Raw genomic sequence first — 22,771 nt, forward strand, 5'->3', positions numbered from 1 at the left:
AGTGGGATATCCAGTTAGAGCTATTGAACAAGTAGTTGGCAATGGGAGACTGGAGCTCATGAGGGAGATTAGAGATAGATGTATGAACCTAGCAGTCATCTTCATAAGGGTGGTAACTGAGTTCATGGAAACAGATGAGATAACCAAGGAGAGAAGGTAGAGAAGGAACAAAGTCCAAGAAAAGGGCCTTTGAGTATGCCTGCACTTAGGGGGACGGAGAAAAGTAATTATCAACAAAGAAGATTAAGGAGTGTTAAGACTTAGCTAAGTGCTAAGAAAAGTACCACAAGAGAGCAGTGTCATGAAAACCAAAGAGAGAATAGGCTGTAAGAAGGACTGGTCAAGAGTGTCAGAAGCATCAGGGGACTCACATAGGATACAGATTGAATTAACAGTTAAGAGATTGCTGCTAACTTTTATTAAAGTAATTTCAGTAGAGTGGTGGGATCAGAAGCCAGATTACAAGGGGCAGAGAAGTGAATAGGTGATGAGGAAGGAGAGGTAATGTATGTGAGTAACTTTTTCTAGGAGTTTGGTATTAAGAGGAAGAAAGGATACACGAATAGAGGATTCAGGTGAAGTTTATTTGCTTGTTTGTTTTTAAGGATGGAGATGACCTGAGCATGTCTGTAGAAAGGAAGGAAACAGAAAGAAGTCAATAGATCAGGGGAAATTGAAGATGAGAAAAATAAAGGGAATAATTAGAGAGACAATCTTTTCGAGAATACAGGAGGGGATGATATAAAATGGATAGAGGACCTGACTTGGGCATAAAAGGGTTACCTCTTCCCTTGAATCTGGAGCAAAGATTAAAAGATTGAGTGATAATATGTCACTGGACCCAGATGGCTCTGAAGGAGTGAGGCTGGTGAATCTGCACAGCCCCACCTCACTAAAATCCAATTCAGTTCAAGTCATGACATCACCCTGATGTCATGGTGCCCTCTTCAAAAATTAAGAACAAACAACAACTTATGTCATTTCTGCTGGTATGAATAAATCAAGGGTATATTTTTTTTAAAAGGTTGAGTGGGGGCAGCTAGGTGGCACAGTGGATAGAGCACTGGCCCTGGACTCAGGAGGACCTGAGTTCAAATCCAGCCTCAGACACTTAACACTTACTAGCTGTGTGACCCTGGGCAAGTCACAACCCCCATTGCCTCACCCCCCAAAAAAAGGATTGAGTGATTATGTAGAAAAAATTTTGAGGTATAAAAAAGGGGAATGAGGGTAGCAAGTCAATATCCTTGGACCTTAATTTTCTCATTTGGAAAATGAAGGGGTTGGATTTGATCATCTTTAAAACCTCTTCTAATTTTAAAATTCTATGATTATGAGGGTTGCAAAACCAACTAACAGAAGTGTAAAGCTACTAACTCAGTTGGAACTGGAAGATTTTTTTTTCTCCCAATACCTTGTTTGTTGTTTAGTCATTTTTGAGTTGTGTCCCACTCTTTGTGACCCCCACTGGAGATTTTCTTGGCAAAGATACTGGAGTGGTTTGCCATTTACCTCTCCACCTCATTTTGCAGAGGCAAACAGAGTTAAGTGACTTGCCCAGGGTCACACAGCTAGTAAGTGTCTGAGGCTGGATTTGAATTTACAAAGATAAGTGAATCTTGGGGCGGCTAGGTGGCGCAATGGATAAAGCACCGGCCCTGGATTCAGGAGTTCCTGAGTTCAAATCTGGCCTCAGACATTTGACACTTACTAGCTGTGTGACCCTGGGCAAGTCACTTAACCCCATTGCCCCATAAAAACAAACAAACAAACAAAAAAGATAAGTGAATCTTCCTGATTCCAAGCCCAGTACTCTATCCTTCACACCACCTAGTCACCCAAGACCTTTACTAAGTCCCCAAATAAAAATAGAGGTGGTTTTGAACTTCTTCAAATAATATAAACTTATTGAGGACACTGAATATAATTTTTTTCTTGAATAACCATTCTTTCCAAACGTATGTAATGTTCCTAAATATCTTTTTACCTACCTTGGTTGCAAAACAACAAAGACACAGGAAATGTATGGGGATGACAACCATGGGAATTTTTATATTGCTCTTGTTCTCATTACAGGAGACAGATGGACGAATAAGCACATACGATGGATACGACACACAAATATTTGTTCCAAATCCATTGAAAATTGAGCAGAACCTCGATTCCTCTCCAAGCTATATCCAGCAAAAAGTGGTGAGTTGTTTTTTGTAAGGGTTCAATGACCTGAATATAAGGCATAGTACCCAGGTGCTCTGGGATAATCTGTACAATCTGAGAACCTTTTGAACTTTTACATAGTAATCTTTCCCATACATATGCAAGACTGGGAGATTTTTATCATGAAAGCTTTGCAAATGAAGTCATTGAAACACAGGGAAGTTAAGTGATTTATTCATGATGATGCCAGCAGTCCGGATATGCCATTGTTCTTCCCACCAAACATTACCTTTCAAATCTCAGTTAACTAGAGGAATGTGTATAATCTTCTACATCTCTCTTCATAGATTGTGTTCTCATTGTTTCATATAGGTTATGTTTTGCCTCTCTAGGTAAACAGCTAGGTGCTTGAAATTAGGGACTATGTCCTATATTTCTTTTGTATCCCCAGAAAACTTTGAACAAAATACTGAGTATGTTGCAGGCATGCCATAAATCCTTATTAATTATCAGACAAGAACAGTGGACCCAGCCAAAACGGATTTGACAGGCTTAGCCAAGCAACAACTTCTGTACCTCTTATACCACAGGCACTATGCTAGATGCTGGGATTTTGTTGTTGTTGAGTAATTTTCTGTTGTGTCCAACCAGGATATATTTGGGATTTTCTTAGCAGAGATACTGGAGTGGTGTGCCATTTCCTTTTCCAACTCATTTTACAGATGAGGAATTTAGGCAAACAGGATTAAGTGACTTACTCATAGTGACATAGATAGTATGTATCTGAGACCAGATTTGAACTCAGAAAGATAAGTGTTCTTAACTCCAGGACTGTCATTCTATCCACTATACCATCTAGCTTCTGGGATTACAAAGACCAAAATGCAATAGTCCTTTGCTTCAAGGAACTTACATTCTATTAGGGATAAAACTGCCTGTTGCTTTAGGAAGGAAGCTTTGATCTTAGTAAGCAATTATGAGCAGAGTCATAGGCTTAGTAAGTAATTATGAGCAGAGCCATAGGGCAGTAGATTGTCTCACCCTTCCTAGTAGCAATGCTAATAATGATTTGGTTTATTGATCCTTTAGATCAAAGTATAAAGTTGGGAGAGGGAAAGTCATTGTGTCTGTACTGGCTAGGTCCTGGTGGATACCTGGATGAGATAAAGTATAGTCTGGCAATACTATACAGTACTAGGAACTATCCAGAAGGAAGACCGAGGTGAGGCTAGAATTCTTTGTCATACGTCCACAAAGCTCCACATCAATCTACTGATTGATATGACAATATTTATCAAGAGTATTTAACCAGACAGATGTTACTAAGTAGCATTTGAGGCAAGTGTTAAAGGAATTTTACTGTTATATAGTCCACTTACTCATAATTTTTTCTCTACCTCCTTCTCTTTCATATGTTGCATTCTTTATTGGAGCCTTTCCTTCCTCTCCCTTTTTTCTTGCTCCACTGCCTTTGCTAAGGTCAGCCGGTGGCCCCTGCTGGCATTGTTTATTGCCTCCAGTGGGGCTCCACCTTTCCTTAGATATTAACCTCAGGTCTGTACTTTTCTTTCTTACATAAATAAGTTACTTATAATGTTTAATAAAAAACAGATGTAACCTCATTGATGTCTCATCCAAAATATTCAGTCTTTGCATTAACTCAGGCAGTTTTCAGAAGAAGAAATCAAAGCTATTTATAGTCATGAAAAAATGCTCTATATCACTATTGATTAGAGAAATACAGATTGAAACAATTCTGAGGCACCACCTTATAAACTTATCAGATTGGCTAATGTGATAGAAAAGGAAAAAGACAAGTGTTGGAATATGAGAAAAAAATGGGACACTAATGCATTGTTGGTGGAGTTGTGAACTGATCAGACCATTCTGGAAAACAATGTGGAGCTCTGCCCAAAGGGCTATAAAACTATGCATCCTCTTTGACCCAGCAATACCACTACTAAGTCTGTATCCAAAAGAGATCAAAGAAAAAGGAAAAGGACCTATATGTGCAAAAATATTTATAGCGGCTCTTTTGTGGTGGCAAAGAATTGGAAATTGAGGGGATGCCTATTAGTTGGGAAATGGCTGAACAAGTTGGATATGATTATGATGGAATCCTATAGTGCTATAAGAAATGACCAGCAGAATGGTTTCAGAAAAACCTGGGAAGAAGTGAAGTGAGCAGAGCCAGGAGATGATTGTACAAAGTCATAGCAATATTGTATGATGATCAACTGTGAATGACTTAGCTATTCTCAGCAATACAATGATCCACAACAATTCTGAAGGACTTGTAATGAAAAATGCTATCCATCTCCAGAGAAAGAACTGGTGGAGTCTTAATGCAGATCAAAGCATACTGTTTTTACTTTATTTTCTTGAAGGTTTTTGGTCTGTGTTTTCTTTTGCAATGTAGCTAATATGAAGATATGTTTTACATGACTGCAAAAAAAAGATTTGGTTAGAGGATTATTGACTAAAATGATAATTTCCTTCTTTTCTATGAATTTCCATTACCCACAATACTATTGAAAATAAACCCATAACACTATTTGTAATGTGAAGACCAAAAAAATTAATGAAGTTCCTCACTGACTCTGTAAGCATACTATAATGTTATAGTTCTATGATATTTCAAAGTCACAGAATCTCAGAGCTAGAGTGCTTACAGATCCATATAGTTCAAACTGTAGTCCTATGGGAAATCCCCTCTACAACCTATCTGAGAAGTGATCATCTATCTAGCCTTTGCTTAAAGTCTTCTTTCTAGTAAGGAGGATCCCATGACATCCTCATAAAATCTTTCCACTCTGTGGTATCTCTAATTGTCAGTAAGTTTTTCCTTTCCCTCATGCTAAATCTTTGTCTCTGGAATTTTAACTGATTATTCCTGTCTTCCCTCCAGGGCCCAATGTGAAAGCACATTTGCTTCTGCATGACAGCCCTTCACATACTTGGAGAGCCGTCATATTGTGTGTTTTTCCTTTCCCTCTCAAAGTCTCTCCAGGCTAAATATCTCCAGTACCTTTGTTTGCATGACATGGTCTCTTCACTTTTTAACATCATAGTTACTATCTTCTGTATTCATTCTCAGCTTGTCAATATCCTTCCTAAAATACAGCCCTCAGACCTGAACATAAAACTCCAAATGTGCCTGATCAGGTCATAATGCAATGTGACCATATAATAATAACTATTATACTATTAATACATTTATTGCATACCTGTATAGACTTATATATTTTGCTGTGCATGTTACTGGGATTATAGGACAGATAGACAAATGTGTTGCAGCCCCAATTGTAAAATATTAATAAATTGATTTAAAGGATTCTTATGTGACAACATATGCATGTGACCTCAAGATTAAAGTACATATTCAATGTTAGTTGAATTGAATGTGCACTTTAATTAATTTTCTACCACATGCAAGGCATAGTGCTGAGGGCTGCAAATACTAAGATAAAAGCAAAACAGCCCCTGCCCTCAAGGAGATTGGAGTCTTCTGATGGAATAAATGCCATATAATTTGAGGAGGAACAGAGGACTAACAGCCATTGAAGGCTCAGGGAAGTCTTTGGATGGGAGGGGGCATCCAAGTGAGCTTTGAAGGAATCAAGGGGCTCTGTGAGACAAAGGTGGAGAGCCTTTGGATTGGGGAGGTCTGTTCAAAAGTACAAAGGCAGACGAGAGAAAGGCCAGTTTGACTACAACGAAGAATGCAGAACAGAAATAATCAGTAATAAGTGTGGAAAGGTAGGTAGGAACCGTATGATGGAAGACTTTAAATGCCAGCCTTCAGAAGTTTGCCACAGGTTTTTTATTTTTTAACAGAGGAACGATAGTGCCAGATTTGTGTTTTAGGAATATTAATTTGGCAACTGTGGGGATCAAAACTGAGGATTCTTGAAGAGGAATGGAAAAGCACAAGACTGGCATGGGCAAGCTACAATAAATTGCAAACTAAATTATGTCATAGAGGCAGTGAAAAGGATATCATCAAAGGAATGTATGAGCAAGAAAGGATGGAATGGTCATGTAAGAAGAGATAACTGATGAGCAACACACATGCTCCTCTGGTATCCTTGCCATGTCAAGAGAAAGTGATGAAGGTTTTCAGCACATTGGGTGAATTTATGGAAGGACAGTGACAAGAGTAGAGAAGAAAGGGCTGGATAGTTTAACCTGCATCTTGAGGGAAATTCCACATCAGTGAGAGCACAAATCTGCCTGAGGGAGAGAGGAGAGACTGTAAATGGTTATTGTAGTCCAGGTGGCCAATGATGGGAGTATCAGGTCCATAGGAATGAAAAGGGGACAGGTACAAAATGTCGCGAAGCCAGAATAGAGAAGATTTGTCAACTTCTTGGATATGAGGGATGAAAGAGAAAGGACCAGAGAGAGAGAGAGAGAGAGAGAGAGAGAGAGAGAGAGACTACAGGTTGGGGCAGCTGGATGGCGCAATGGATAGAGCACCGGCCCTGGATTCAGGAGGACCAGAGTTCAAATCCGGCCTCAGACACTTGGCACTTACTAGCTGTGTGACCCTGGGCAAGTCACTTAACCCCAATTGCCTCACCAAAAAAAAAAAGAGAGAGAGAGAGAGAGAGAGAAAGAGAAAGAGAAAGGAAAGGAACAAATATTTATTAAGCACTTACTATGTGCTGGGCACTGTTTTTTCATTTGATGCTCACAACAACCCTGGGAGGTAGGTGCTATCTTTAACCTCATTTCACCTTTGAGGAAACTGAGACCATGATTTGCCCACAGTCACACAGCTAGTAAGTATCTAAGGCTGAATTTGAACTCAGTTCTTCCTGACGCTAAGCCCAGAGTTCACTCCCTTTCTCTCTTACGCTCTGTGTGTGTGTGTGTGTGTGTGTGTGTGTATACACACACACATTGTACCACCTAGATGCTGGAAATGAGTTAAGGAAAACTACAAAATTATGAATCTTGGGAACTGAAACTATGGCGGTGCCCTCAATAGAAACTGGGAGTTTTTGGAAGTGGTATGAGCTTTTTGGAAAAAAGATAATTCTGTTCTGAAGATTTTGAATTTGATAATAATGATGATGATAATGGGTCTAGGTGGAGATTACTAACAGGTACTTGGTAATATGGGCCTAGAATTCAGGACAGAGTTTAGGGGTGGGTGAACATATTTGGGAACCAATATACATAGAGACAATTGAACTTGTGGGAGCAGATGAAACCATTGAGGAAAGGAATAGAGAGAGAAGAGGAAGACACCTATACTCACTATGCAGGAAAGGAATTTTGATCCAGGGAGAGATAAGAGTGAGTGGTTAGGAAGATAAGAAGATTACAAGAAGTGAGCAGTTTCATAGATAACCAAGGAAGAAACAGTATCCAGCAACAAAAAACATCTAGTAGGATAAGGCATGAGAAAAAGCCATCCATTAGACTTATCAGTTAAGAGACTATTTGTGACTTTTGAGGAAATGATTTCAGAAAAATAAGTGGGAGGGAATACCAGAGAAGATGGGGTGGGGGTGGGGGGGGAAGGGGAGAACCAGACCTCCCCTCCAATCTTTGCAGAGGTGGGAGCAAGCAGTATGAAATATTGTATATACTGTCACATGGTTGATGTGTTAGTTCTTTTTTTTCCCCTAAACCATTTCTTTTCCCATGTTTAATCTTTGGTATAAGAGCTGGCTTGATACATAGGGGAGAAGTCTATCCAGAAATGAATAGTATGTAAAAATTAAAGGTATCAATAAAATAATTTTTAAAACAAAAAAAAAGCAAATGGTGACAGCAAGTACTAACAGTTCTTTCTAGTATTTTGGCAGAGAAAGGGAAAAAAGACATAGTATGATATGCAGTCAAGTAAAGGTATTTTAAGGATGGAGAAGATTTGAACATGTTTATAGGCAGCAGAGAAAGAGTTAGTGGATATGGAGAGATTGAAAATGAGAGAGAGGAAAAGATTAAAGAGACAAATATCTGACAGATGCAGGAAAGTATGACAAGTAGAGAGGGTAGCATTGGTAAAGAAGTGGGTCAACTTTTCCTCCTAGACAGATGCTAAGGAAGAGAGAGGTCATGGGAAGAGGTCATGCAGTGGGGTTTTGAAGTATGCATTAGGGGAGGAGAGGGAGTACACAGCTCTTTTCTGTGAAATAAGAGGTAATAATTTCAGCAGGAAGAGAGAATATTGTGTTTCAGAGGTGTGAAACATGTTGCCTGAATGAGATTAAATTGTAACTGGGAAATATTTAACAAAACAAATAAAAATACAATAAAATGTAGTTAACATCACATTTTTAAACTAAGTCAATGTTGGTTAGACCCAGGTAACAGCAGATGACAAATGTGGTTATTGAATCTCTGGGGGATAAATTGAAATCATGTTTGGTGACAGCTCCAAAGCCTCATGCCAAGATGTCAGGGAATGAAAAAACACATCATAAATGGTACAACTATTTTTCTCTCAATTGCTTAGAAAAATTCTGGGTTGATGCACATATTAAGCATTATGCTATTTAGACAGGCAGGTTTAAGCAAATCTATTCATCGTTATGTTATATAAAACATAGTTATGTTTTGTTCATATAGACCCAATCATTTTTTATGATTAAAATAATTAAAATGTGGTTTCCTTATTAAACGAGGTAGATGGGGTTGGCCACACTCACTTGTAGGTCACTCCTCAGCCTTCCACTTGACTTGTTCCTATATTTAATTTTGTCATATTGAATTGTTTTAAGAATATATTTTCTTTCTCATGCATAACAATGTGTCCTCAGTCTCATTATTAATTAGCTCAAGGCTCCACCAAGTTCAAGAGGGGATACCCATCAATTGGGGAATGGCTAAATAAGTTGTGGTATATGAAGACATTAGAATACTATTGTGCTAGAAGAAATTATGAAAAGGCAGATTTAAGAAAAACCTGGAAAGACTTGCATGAATTGATGTTGAGTGAAATGAGCAGAACCAAGAGAACATTGTACACAGTAAAATAAAATAAAAATAAAACAATAGCATTGTATGATGATCAACTATGATAGACTTAGCTCTTCTTAGCAATACAGTGATTCAAGACAATGCCCTCCACATTCAGAAAAAGAATTGTGGAGTCTGAATGCAGATTGAAGCATCCTATTTTCACTTTTTTATTGGCTTTTTTTTGGGTTGTTGTTCTTCTTTCTTGTGGTATTTTTTTCTTGTGGTTTTTTCTTCTGTTCTGATTCTTCTCCTTTCTTAATAGTAATTATTCATATATATGACTTATTAATAAAATCTGTGATAATTAAATTTAATTATTTACAATATTTAGGCTATGAAGATCACAGAATAACCTCAAACCCTCACATTAACAGTAAATGACTTCTCTTCATTTGTGAAAACAGTGCCCCACTGTTCATTTTCTCTGAAGATACTAGTAAAGGGTCTTTTCAAAAATCCCTTTTGCAAAATAAAGATGACAACAGTCTCATCAGCAAAAAAAAAAAAAAAAAGATCTCTCCATATCCTTTCTGCCTTCTCCATCTTCTCTCCAAATATGACAAGAAAATAGTCTTCATATTGGTCTTCATAGGTCAAAAATTTAAAAAACAAAAAAATACAGGAAAACCCCACAAACTCTCTCCCTAACTTCATAGTGAAAAGCTGTCACATGATAATTTTTCAACTGTAATTCTCTTACTGCCAACTCAGACTTCCTACTCCCCAACGTTCCATTTGACTGGTAAAGATATAGGAATGCTATCTATGGTCTCTTTATGAAAGCTGAGTGAAAACACGTTTTACATCTTAAAACAAAGGTTTCTTAATCTTTTTTTGTAAGGAGCACCCCTTTGGTAGTTGATGCAGCCTGTAAACCAGGGGTTAGCAAACTACATCCCCAGGGCCAAATCTTGCAAGACAGCTGTTTTTGTCTAACCAGTGGCCCAGTAATGACTTTTACATTTTTTAAAATGATAAAACTTTATTTTAAAATGTAAAAAAAGCATTCTTAGTTCATGGGTCATACAAAAGCAGGCTGCAGCCAGCAGTGGGATGAAGCTTGCATACCCTTTTCTCAAAATAATGCTTATAAATGCGTAAAATACATAGATTACAAAGAAAACCAGTTATACTGTAATATTTGTCAAAATGCTAAAAAGATACGTGTTAACCCCTGATCTAAAAGAATATAGACTACCCCACAATTAAGACAAGTGATAATAAGTTTTACAGCAGAAAGCAAGTGTGTGTGTGTTAGATAATTTTATCATTTTAAAGCAAACATCTAATATAATTATTAAAGCTTTTCACTTTGGTAACTGGAAGAACTTTTTTCCCATGGGTAAGTCATGCGGTTATTTCTATGTAGAAACATGTTATACTACCTCTCTTTAATCAGTTTGAGGAAAGGAGAGGGTAGATGGCATTTCAGGTTCTCCATTTTGGGACTTAAGGTTATTTATATTTAAGATTCTTCAAATGTAGATGTTAAGATTATCTTTACCATTTGACAGTTGAACCACATATAAAATATGAGAAAAATTTCCTGGTTTTTGGAACATATATTTTCATTAGATAGATTTTAGTTACAGCAAAGAACATGTATTCTTTATGAAAAAAAATGGCCACATAAACATTACTTAATCGTGTGTCATAAAACTTTAAACACTGGCCAGTACCTTGAAATGAAACAAAACACACACACACACACACACACACACACACACACACACACACACACACACACACACACGGCACACACAGAGCCTTTCTCCTGGGATTTCATGTTTAATGAACTGTGAGCCAGTTTACTTCCTTGGTGCACAGGAATACTGTACCTGTGCAGATGCAAATTGTCTGGTTGGAAACCTGTTGCTAGATCACGTGTTTTTTTTGGGGGGGTGGTGGTGAGGTTTTTTTCATTTTTGTTTTTCTGCATTTGGAGCATTATTTTGTTGTTGTTTTGTTTGAGAAACACGACAGGATTTGTGCACCTTGCAGTTTAAATGTTCAAAACTTCAGATTCCTAGATCTCCCCTGCTTACATATCCTTTGGATTTACTGCAGGGTAACACGGCTTCCCCTGGAGCCTCTGCTCAGAGCTCTGGAGGAGAACAAGGATCTTTAGAGGAAACTGTGGCGAGTTCCAGGCCAGAATCTGCGGAGATCCTCCATGTCTGCCAGAAACAGGTGGCTGAGCTGGAGCTGTGGCTCGACAAGGCTAAGCTCTCATTCAGAGCTGAAACACTAAACCCAGAAATGCAGCAGATGGTGGAACAGGAGCTAGCTGGTTGTCAGGTAAGACTGAATGGTCAAAGTTCACCTATACACCAATCGCCTGTCTGTGTTCCGGTGAGTTTTTCCTCTTAAAGCAACAGTGTACATTTATGGCTATTCTTCCCTGTCTTCACCTTGTATAGAGTTCAATTAATAATAATGTTTTCATTTTGAGAATGGCTTGTTTCTTCTGAAAATTTCCTATTAGTGATTTAAATATTTAGCCATCTAAAATACAACTTTTTTTCAGAATTTTTCAGAATTGGAAAGGGAAAATATAGAATGGGCACATTCAATATTGATGTTTATTCATGTAGGACATGCTATAATTTGGAGTATGTTATAATCTATCATGCAGTGAGCAGTTTCTGATTGAGTCATTCTAGGAGAATCACCAATTTTGAGCCATAGAAACTGTACAAAATACAAGGCAGTGAATGTAGTATAAAGACCAATTTTACTTAGGGATGCAGAACCCTGAATTCTTGAGCAAGTAACTTCAATTCTATTTCCCGAACTGTCAAATGTGGAAGTCAGCTGAGGTCTCTTCAAATATATAATATAATTCAAATAGTTGTGGTATTTCCAGAGGAATTCATTAGCACGTGATTGATTTTAAATGGCAATATATTATCTGGAGATCTTGGTCACATAGCTAGTTAAGTGTCTAAGGCTGGATTTGAACTCAAGTCTTCCTGACTCCAGGCCCAACATTCTATCAACTGCACCACCTAGATACCAAAAAAAAAAAAAAAAAACCCCAAACCCAAACCCAATTAATATGTCATATACTTTAATGTGTCCGTGTAGTGTAACTGAAAGGAACATAGACTCTAAGACCAAAAAGATAACCTGTGTTCTGATCCCAACTCTGCCACTTTAGAGCCATGTAACCTTAGACAATGTCTTAGAACCTCAGTTTAATCATCTTTAAAAGGAAAAAACCAAAAACAGGAATAATAACCACTACTTCCTAGGGTTGCAATGAGGATTACATGATATTATATTGGCATACCCCTGCTTAATAACATGAGTTGTTACTAGGACAATGCAGTGGTTGGCAAAATGTTCTAATGGTCTCTCAATTCATACACTGGAAACTGTATTATAGATAGATGAACTGATGAATGAATAATGTTATAGTGTTATTTCACAAATTTGTGGTGAGATTTGGTTATTTGGTTAAAGTATGATGATGATAGTGGTGGTGGTGGTGGAGAGCCCTCTACAAAAGCCCTTTACAGATATCATCTCATTTGATCTTCATAGCTCTGGGAGGTAAGTACTATCAATTTTACAGATGGGGAAAACGGGGCAGACAAAGGTTAAGTGACTTGTCCAGTGTTACACATCTATTAAGTAGCTGAGGCTGGATTTGAATTCAGGTCTTCTTGAAAGCAGGGTTCGTGCTCTATCCACTGTATCTCCATGCTGCCTACTGAATTAATCATATAGCATAGTACAAAACTTGAAGTCAAGAAAATCCAAATTGAAATCCTGTCTCACATACTTCCTAGAGTTTTGTGACAACTCAGTTAACCTCTCTGAGCCTCACTTTTCTCATCTGAAAAATGGGAATCTTAATAACCTTATCAATAAAATCATAAAAGTAATAGCACCTACCTTACAAGCTTGTTTTCAGAATTGCCTGAGATAATAATATATGTAAAACTTTACAAACTTTAAGCACTCTATAGATACTATTGTTAAATGACATTGGTGAGTTAAGCCTACAAGCATAAGGTTATTTGTCTTCTTTTTTCTTTTTTCTTTTTTGTGGGGCAATGAGGCTTAAGTGACTTGCCCAGGGTCACACAGCTAGTAAGTGTCAAGTGTCTGAAGTCAGATTTGAACTCAGGTCCTCCTGAATCCAGGGCCGGTGTTTTATCCACTGTGCCACCTAGCCGCCCCCCATAAGATTATTTGTAAAGTACTATATACAAATAAGAGATTATTATTAATTTTTGTTGTTGAATTGTTTCAGGTATGCCTAACTCTTTGTGACCCTATTTGGGGTTTGCTTGACAAAAATATTGGAGTGGTTTGCCATTTCCTTTTCCAGCTCATTTTACAAATGAGAAAACTGAGGCAAACAGGGTTAAGTGACTTGCCCAGGGTCACACAGCTAGTCAGTGTCTGAGGCCAGATTTGAACTCAGGAAGAAGAGTCTTCCTGACTTCAGGCCTGGCACTCTATCCACTTTGCCACCTAGCTGCCCCCTTATTATTAATACCTATCAGCAAGACCAGTGCTTTCCACAGGCAAATTTTAATGAAACCCAAATGATATCTTCCATTTAGAATATCCTGAACCTCATTCCTTGAAAGACCTAAGAAAGTTTTTTCTGGTGTGTCTGTAGGGAGGGCAGTTGGGGGGAAGGACACACTTATGAAAGGGAGGATATAGTTGCGTGTATGTGTGTGTATGTAATAGTGCAGTATAATAAGAGAAATATTATCAGTGATAGTTACGAGTAAAAACAGATTTTTACATTCATTTTATACAATAGAAAATTAAAGGGTCGATGAACATTGTCTTAACTCTCAGGCCAACTTTTAAAATGCTAGCCTTTCAACTGCTTTGATTCCTTTGTACCAACATTTAAAATGACAGGTTTTGGAGCCAGAACTGAGCTAACAGCTGCCTCAGACACTTCCTAGCTCTGTGACCTGAGGCAAGTCATTTTAATCCCTCTCAGGTTCTATTTCTTAATCTATGTTGCAGTTTTTAATACAGTGACTGACATATAGTAGGTGTTTAATAAATTCTAGTTCACTGATTAGTTAACTAATTGGTAAAATGAAGATAATAACAGCACCTACCTTACAATTATTCTGAGGATCAAATGTGATAACATGTGTAAGGTAGTCAAGTCAATAAGCATTTATTAAGCACCTGTTTATTACATATCTGTGTGCCAGGCATCAGGCTATGTGCTACATGGTATGCAGTTGGGTTCAAGAGAACAAAAAAATCAAGCAAAAACAGCCTCTTGCCCTCAAGAAGTTCACAATCTAATGAAGGATTCAGCATGCACTAGCATGTAAGGGATTGGGAAAGCCTTGAAGAAGCCAGGAGAAAGAGATGAAGAGAGAGGATTCTGGACACTGGAGACCTCCAGTGAAAATGCATCATCACAAGATTAAATGTCTTGTGTGAGGCAAGAAGAAACAGGGGATTGTATATATGAGATGTTACAAAGGTAGAATCAGCAGGACTTGGCAACAAGTTGGATATAGGGCATGGGAGGGGAGTGGTTAAGAGTGAGGAATAAAGAATGACATCTAGTTTGTAATATGGATTAGGAATTATTATTAGGAATTACAAATTATTAGGAAGAGGGAAGGGTTTGGGGAAAAGATAATGGAACTCAGTTTTGGTCATTGTTTTAACTTTCAAACTTTAAAGCATAAAGTTATCTATTATCGTTGTCATTGTTATGGGATAATACTCATTATTTATACGTCTGTCTTTTTTTTATGTATGAGGTATTTTATTTTTTCCATTACATGTAAAGATAGTTCTCAACTTTTGTTTATACATGCTTTACAATTTCAGATTTTTCTCCCTCCCACCCCTCCCTCCCCCCTCCCCTAGACAGCAGGTAATCTGATATAGGTTATATCTATATATCTCTATACATATACATATAGATATATATATACACACACACATATATATACACATAATAACATTAATCCTATTTCTGCATTAATCCTGTTACAAGAGAAAGAATCAGAGCAGTGATGCAAAACCTCAAAATAGAAAGAAAAAAAAAACCAACAGCACCCAAAACAAAAGAAATAATATGGTTCAATCAGCATCTATACTCCACAGTTCTTTCTTTCTTTTTTTTTTCTTGGATTTGGAGATCCTCTTCTATCATGAGTTCCCTGGAACTCTTTTGTACCATTGCATTGGTGAGAAGAATATAGTCCATCACAGTAGGTCAACTCTCAATGTTGATGATACTGTGTACAATGTTCTTCTGGTTCTGCTCATCTCACTCATCATCAGCTCATGTAAGACCCTCCAGGTTTCTCTGAACTCTTCCTGCTCATCATTTCTTACAGCACAATAGTATTCCATTGTATTCATATACCACAACTTGTCCAGCCATTCCCCAATTGATGGGCACCCCCTCCAATTCCTTGCCACCACGTAAAGAGCAGCTATAAATATTTTTGTACATGTGGGTCCCTTTCCCCCTTCCATGATTTCTTTGGGTACGTCTGTCTTTTGAGCCTGAAAGACCCTTTGCAGTACAAGGTAAGACATAAGGGACAGACAACATTGTCTCCATCCTATTAGCAGCTTACATTCTAGTAGAAATAAAATAGAAAACCAGAGATTGCTTCTTTTCCCACTTTTCCTCTTTTCTAATTGGCCTGATGATAGCTATGAAAACAGTGATGTACATTTAGGGGTGACGTGGTATTTCATACTACACTTCCATTTTGAGAGATAGAAAGTAACTTGGCAGATGATAGGTTTATGGGACAAAGTTGGTTCATAAGAGAAATTCAAGTACCAAAAAAACCCCCCAAACAAACCCAAACCATTGAATAGAACGGACAGAATGAACCAAGAAATAATAAGGCTCATAAAACTTAGAGCTAGAGGGGACCTTAGAGATCATCTGTCCTGACCCCATTATTTTACAGATGAGGAAATTGAGGCACAACATACTTAAATGCCTTGCCCAAGGTCAAACAACAACAGAAACCAGAACCTGGGGGTGTTTGTTTGGGTTTTTTGTTTGTTTTTGTTTTTTGGTGAGGCAATTGGAGTTAAGTGACTTGCCCAGAGTCACACAGCTAGTGTTAAGTGTCTGAGGCCGAATTTGAACTCAGGTCCTCCTGAATCCAGGGCCAGTGCTCTATCCACTGCACCACCTAGCTCTCCCCCTAGGGCTGTTTTTACTGAAGTGAAAGGAGCATGGCTCTTCAGGTCCCACCTGCCATATGCAAAGAAAAATGGTTCCTTTATTGGTGTATGGAGGTTTTTTCCTCTTATACTTTTATAGTTGCTATAAATTAATTATAGGCAACATACAAGCAAAACAAAGACCCGCCTTTATGCTAAAGCAAATAGGTTGTGTGAATGACAGAGTATTTTATTTTAGTCTAAAGTAGTAGGAGCTATCTTGCTGAACATTTAGAACTGGCTCCTTCATAAGGTTTTAGTGCAAAGTTAGTTATAGATAGGCAGCGAAGTGGTACAGTGGATAGCAGGCCAGGCCTAGAGTCAGGAAGACCCGAATTCAAATCTGGCCTCAGACATTTACTAGCTATGTGATCGTGGGCAAGTCATTTAACCCTGTTTGCCTCAGTTTCCTCATCTATAAAATGAGGAGATGGCAAACCACTCCAATACCTTTGCCAAGAAAACCCCGAAATGGGGTCACAGAGACTCATAATTGACTAAAATGACTAAATAACAACAACAACAAAGTGTAGACAGGCGAGTCAAGTCATCCTTCTCTTGATTCTTCAATATAACATGGGACCCAGAGAAGCCTTTTGTGTATAAAATAGATTCCCTTGAGGGGGATCTGGGGTAATCTGTGGGGCCATTTTAGTGGGCAGTCCAGCTGGTCGCATAAACAAAAAGAATGTATGCCTGGCCTAGAATATAAAGGGGGAGGGGCGGCTAGGTGGTGCAGTGGATAAAGCACCAACCCTGGATTCAGGAGTACCTGAGTTCAAATCTGGCCTCAGACACTTGACACTTACTAGCTGTGTGACCCTGGGCAAATCACTTAACCCCCATTGCCCTGCAAAAAAAAAAAACAAACAAAAAAAAGAATATAAAGGGGGACTTCCCCTCCATTGAATAAAGACATTTAAATTTGGCAGATGAAAAAAACATTTTGGCAGATGGCTTTAAGTTGGGAGGGATAGTGAATGTGTTACCTTATAGTAAGGATCCAGAAAGATCTCAAAAGACTTGATTGATGAAACAAATCTAAAAAGATTAAACAGGCTAAATTCTCACACACAAATTCAAAAAGAAATCAAGTACATAATACAGGATAGGAATGTGTAGGTAAATTTACTAAGAGGTTTAGAGTTCTGTTGTATCACAGACAGAAAACTAACTTGTTCTTGTGTTGCATTGAGAGATTTAGTATCCAGAAGAGGGAGATGATAGGTCCATTATATGTTACCCAAACAGACCAACAAACATATCTTGAATATTGCGTTCCATTCTGTACCACCCATTTTAGAATAGTTGAAATGTGTGTTCAGACAAATATGGCCATATTGGTGAGGAGCTTCAAAACCATGTTACGTAAGAGTAAGTTTAGGGAACTGGAAAGGTTGATTCAGAGATGTGAAGATGTGGGAACAAAGATAATAATAACAATAATAGGGGGCAGCTAGGTGGCACAGTGGATAAAGCACTGGTCCTAGATTCAGGAGGACCTGAGTTCAAATCCGACCTCAGACACTTGACACTTACTAGCTGTGTGACCCTGGGCAAGTCACTTAACCCCCATTGCCCCACAAAAACAAAAAACAAACAAACAAAAAAAACCCAATAATAATAGCTATCATTTATATAGTGCTTAAGGTTTGTGCAAAACACTTATCATATGCTCTCTCATTTGATCCTCACTACAACTCAGTGAGGTAGGTGCTGTTATTTTTCCCATTTTATAGATAGGGAAAATGGGGCTGTGATAGGATAAGTGACTTGCCCAGGATCATACAGATAAGGCAGAATCTGAAGGGATCATCCTGACTCCACATGCAGCACTTTCTCCACTGCACTGCTTGTCTGTATGGATCATTTAGTTCTGCCCACTGGGGTCAAGCTGAATGAGGATAATTGGTCTGCCAGCTTACAACACCTCTTCTGATACTTGAAGACAGCAATAAGATGCCCCCATCCCCAAGACTTCTCATCTTAAGGCTAAAAATCCTTACTTTCTTCAGATGATCCTCATATGCCGTGGACCTCAGAGATTTGCCTTCCTTTTGATATGCTCCAATTTATGATTATCTTTACAAATGTCACTCAGAATTCAGCAAGTCAAGTCACTAAGCAATTTTGAAGCACCTCCTATGTGCCAGGCAATGTGCAGATGATAGTTTTCTATATCATTTAAACAGGGCAGATCACAGGGAGACTCTGCTCTGCTCTGCATGGGATCCATTTTAACTTGTGACCATATGGCTACTTGAATGAATAGAATTTAAGTTTGGAAAAGACTTGTGAGGCCATCCAGTCCAACCCCCTCATTTTGCAGTTTAAAAAGAGGTCCAAAGAGATTCAATGACTTGTACAAGTTCACCCAGGTAGCAAGTAGCAGGACTAAGATTTGAAACTTGAACTTCAAATCGAGAGTTTTAACAATGAGTTTACCATAAAAATGGATGAGACCAGAACTCACTGAGTGAGCCATTGACAAGTCCTTGGCACTGTCATGTGGTTCAAAATCAGAGACTGATATGATTTTATCGGTACCATCTGCTTTGACATCTTACTTCAAGGAGCATGGGACCTTTCCTTCTCTCTCTCTCTCACTTTTTTTTTTTTAGTGAGGCAATTGGGGTTAAGTGACTTGCCCAGGGTCCCAAAGCTAGTAAGTGTTAAGTGTCTGAGGCCAGATTTGAACTCAGGTACTCCTGACTCCAGGGCCAGTTGTCTATACACTGTGCCACCTAGCTGCCCCTCCTTCTGTCTTGCAGTTGAAACCTCCCATACATGTTGGTGTTGTCTCCTCTATAACAATGTGAGCACCTTGAGAGATGGGTTGTCTTACTTTTTAATTTGATCCCCAATGCTTCACACACAGTAAGCATTTAATAAATGCTTTTTCATTCATTCATTCATTTGGGAGCCATAAAAATCAAGGTGACATCTTTGGTGCCAATGTGGCAATTGTATATTTGGCCATCAATATTCCTTCAAAGAATTGTACTTTTGGGGGCAGCTAGGTGGTACAGTTTATAAAGCACCGGCCCTGGATTCAGGAGGACCTGAGTTCAAATCCGGCCTCAGTCACTTCACACTTACTAGCTGTATGACCTTGAGCAAGTCACTTAACCCTCATTGCCCTGCAAAAAAAAAAAAGAAAGAATTGTACTTTTACATAAACCACTCAAAAAGAAATCTATTTTTAAAAAACCCTAACAATGCAATAAATACTTATTAAGCACCTTTTATACTATGTAGATCTATACCAGAACCTGCTAGGCACTATAACTGAACTTATGAAAGCTGTCTGTGACATTTTGGGGCACAAACGAGAACTACTGGAATTTGTATAGCAGACTCAGAGCTATGTTCTGCTCCCAAGTAGCTGCTGATGGTATATGCCCTAGAGCATAGGTAGTTGACATGGCTGCTTGGTTTCCTGGGCCCCAGGAGGTTACAAACCTGATCTGTTGAGTAGAAATATGACGATAACTCACTAGGAGACTAACCAAGATGGATTATTTTTAGGCCTGTGTGTTCAGTCCCTTATGTCATCAGAAAAGTACATCAATTTTCAGTTTTTTTTCCTGGGGTCTGTTATTTTGCATACTTGTTTTGCTTGAAAAAGAAAAGACTGATGATAATGAGAAAGAACCTTCCTTATAAGCTTTGAGGGTGGTTGCATGGAAACAGCTGCTCCTTAGCCTTGTTTCTAAGTGCTTTAATTGCAACAGGAGGGATTTAGATTAGATGTTAGGAAGGGCAGATTTGGAAAAAGCACTAGATCAGTAAAAATAACAATAACAACAATAATAATAGTATTTATATAACACTTACTATGTGCCGGGGACTCATTTATTTAATCCTTATAACAATCCGGTGAGATAAGCACTATTATTAGCCCCACTTTATAGTGGGAAGATATCTATCTATATATATACACACATATATATTTATATAATGTGTGTATTTGTTATTGTTCAGTCATTTCAGTCATATCTGACTAAGACCCTATTTGTGGTTTTCTTGGCAAAGATACTGGAGTGGCTTGCCATTTTCTTCTCTAGCTCATTTTACAGATGAAACGAAGGCAAACAAGGGGTAAGTGACTTGCCTAGGGTCACGCAACTAGTAAGTGTTTGAAGCTGGATTTGAACTCAGGTGTTCCTGACTCTAGGCCCTTCACTCTATCCACTGTGCCACCTAGATGCCCATAAATATATATGTACATGTAAGTATATATATGTCTATGTGAAATATATGGATAGATACATAGATAAATAGACAGATAGACAGCAAGAGGCAAATATGGGCTAAGTAACTTGCCCACGTCACATAGCTAGAAAGTATCTAAGGCCAAATTTGAACTCAGATCTTCCTGACTACAGGTTCAGAGCTCTATCCACTGGACCACCCAGTTACTCTACTACACTACTACCTAGCTGCACTAATTATCTATATTAGTCAGGATGAGTCACTTTAACCTCTCACGGCCTCAATTTCCTCATCTGTAAAATTAGGGGATTGGTTAAGATTATCTCTGAGGGGAGAACATTGTACACAGTATCATCAACATTATGTGTTGATCAACTGTGATAGACTAGATTCTTCTCACCAAGAAAGTTCCAAAGGACTCATGATGGAAAAGGCTCTCCAAATCCAGGGGGAAAAAAAGGAACTGTGAAATATGGATGCTGATTGGACCATACTATTTCTTTTGTTTTTGGTGCTGTTGTTTTCCTTTTTGCTCTGATTCTTCTCATATAACATGACTAATGCAGAAATATGTTTAATGTTTTATGTATATATGTGTTTTTGTGTGTATATATATATATATATATATATATATAACCTATATCAAATTACCTGCTGTCTAGGGGAGGGGGGAGGGAGGGAGAAAAATTGGAAATTGGAAATCTTATCTAAACAAATGTTGAAAACTAAAATAAATAAATCGTTTTGGTTTTGTTTTTTTTTTTTTTTTGGTGAGGCAATTGGGGGTTAAGTGACTTGCCCAGGGTCACACAGCTAGTAAGTGTTAAGTGTCTGAGGCCGGATTTGAACTCAGGTACTCCTGACTCCAGGATCCACTGCGCCACCAGCCACCCCCAATAAATAATTTTTTTTTAAAAATATTATCTCTGAGGTCCCTTCTGGTTCTAATCTGTATAAAAATGATTTTGACAGCTACTAGAATGGGTTATCAATGATATTTGAGGAATCTCCCTTTGAAGTTTAAGAAAAAGAAAGTTGTCTTCAGGGAATGGTTTTAGCACAGTCTTGTCAGAAGCAGAGGAACAGGTGAAAGGATTGCTCAAGGCCCCTTTATGTATTTATTCATTTTTAAATGCGATCAAATCCGTTTAAATCAGGTTAGATCAAATCTGAGCTGTTTTCTGGGACGAGTGGACATGGAACTTCATGAAGAACTTAAAGGTGAATAATCAAACACTTTTTTTTCTTCCTAGGCCATGTTAACAGAGATTGAGCACAAAGTGTCTTCCTTATTGGAGAACTGCAGAGATCAGGGTCTAGGAAATAGTGGAAGCACCCAACAAGAGGCAGAAATGCTCTCCTTGAAACTAAAAGCTGTGAAGTGCAATTTGGAAAAAGTCCAGGTGATGCTGCAGGACAAATACAGTGAGGAGCAGGTAAAATAGACACAAATGTATCAATATCCATATTTGATAAGGCCATTAGGGGAAAAAAACCCTCTGATTTATGCTTTTGAGTCAATTCCAACTAAAAAAATGTTAATGAACAAGTAGATCCCTTCGTACTCCAAGTGGAAAGTATGAACCAGAATATTGACATATGGTTTTAATCCTACAATGCAATTTCAACTTCAAACTTCTTAGCAAAGTCTGCCTCAAACAAAGGTTGTTCTTCAAGTGAAGCCAGTGATAGCCACAATGGCAATAAAGTGATATTGAATTTGTTCAAGTTTCAACAAATTTGCCTTGAATGTTTCCTCTAGTACTTTTATAATTTGCTTCTAAATGTTATCAACACAAAGTATCTATCTAGCTTGCTCTACTTTTAAATACGCACATGCCTCAAATGCCTTTTGGGTATTGCCATAAAAAAATAAGAATAGGCATGCACAGTCCAAAACCATACTTTTGTGCCTTTTAAGTTCATGTCAACAAATTCAGTTCATAGAATGTCTTTTGGTACTTAACACAAGGCACCTGGGGGCATAGTTTAGAGACTAGAACTGTGATGGTGTGAGGAGCTCCTTCAATGAGAAAATTACCTTTACCCAATTCAGGTCATCACCTCAGCAACTAAAGATCTCAGAAGATTCAATGAGAGGTTAAAGGATTTACCCAGCATCACAGAACTAGTACATGTTAAACCTATATTTCAATCAATGAATAAATATTGATTAAGCACCTACTATGTGCCAGACACTGTACTAAACAGTGGGTAA

At 38.1% G+C, this 22,771-nt stretch overlaps 1 protein-coding gene across 1 annotated transcript in view; it reads left to right on the forward strand.

The window, feature by feature from the left end:
• Positions 1 to 22,771, forward strand: part of SYNE2 (spectrin repeat containing nuclear envelope protein 2) — a 430,300-nt gene that overhangs the window by 268,933 nt on the left and 138,596 nt on the right. Inside the window, exons 69-71 of the mRNA XM_043984057.1 lie at positions 2,077 to 2,193; positions 11,203 to 11,433; positions 21,807 to 21,989. Of these exons, the coding sequence (XP_043839992.1) occupies positions 2,077 to 2,193; positions 11,203 to 11,433; positions 21,807 to 21,989 (531 nt within the window). The remainder of the gene's footprint in view (positions 1 to 2,076; positions 2,194 to 11,202; positions 11,434 to 21,806; positions 21,990 to 22,771) is intronic.

The sequence above is a fragment of the Dromiciops gliroides genome, chromosome 2, assembly GCF_019393635.1.
Source record: "Dromiciops gliroides isolate mDroGli1 chromosome 2, mDroGli1.pri, whole genome shotgun sequence".
In the NCBI taxonomy this organism is placed as follows: Eukaryota; Metazoa; Chordata; class Mammalia; order Microbiotheria; family Microbiotheriidae; genus Dromiciops; species Dromiciops gliroides.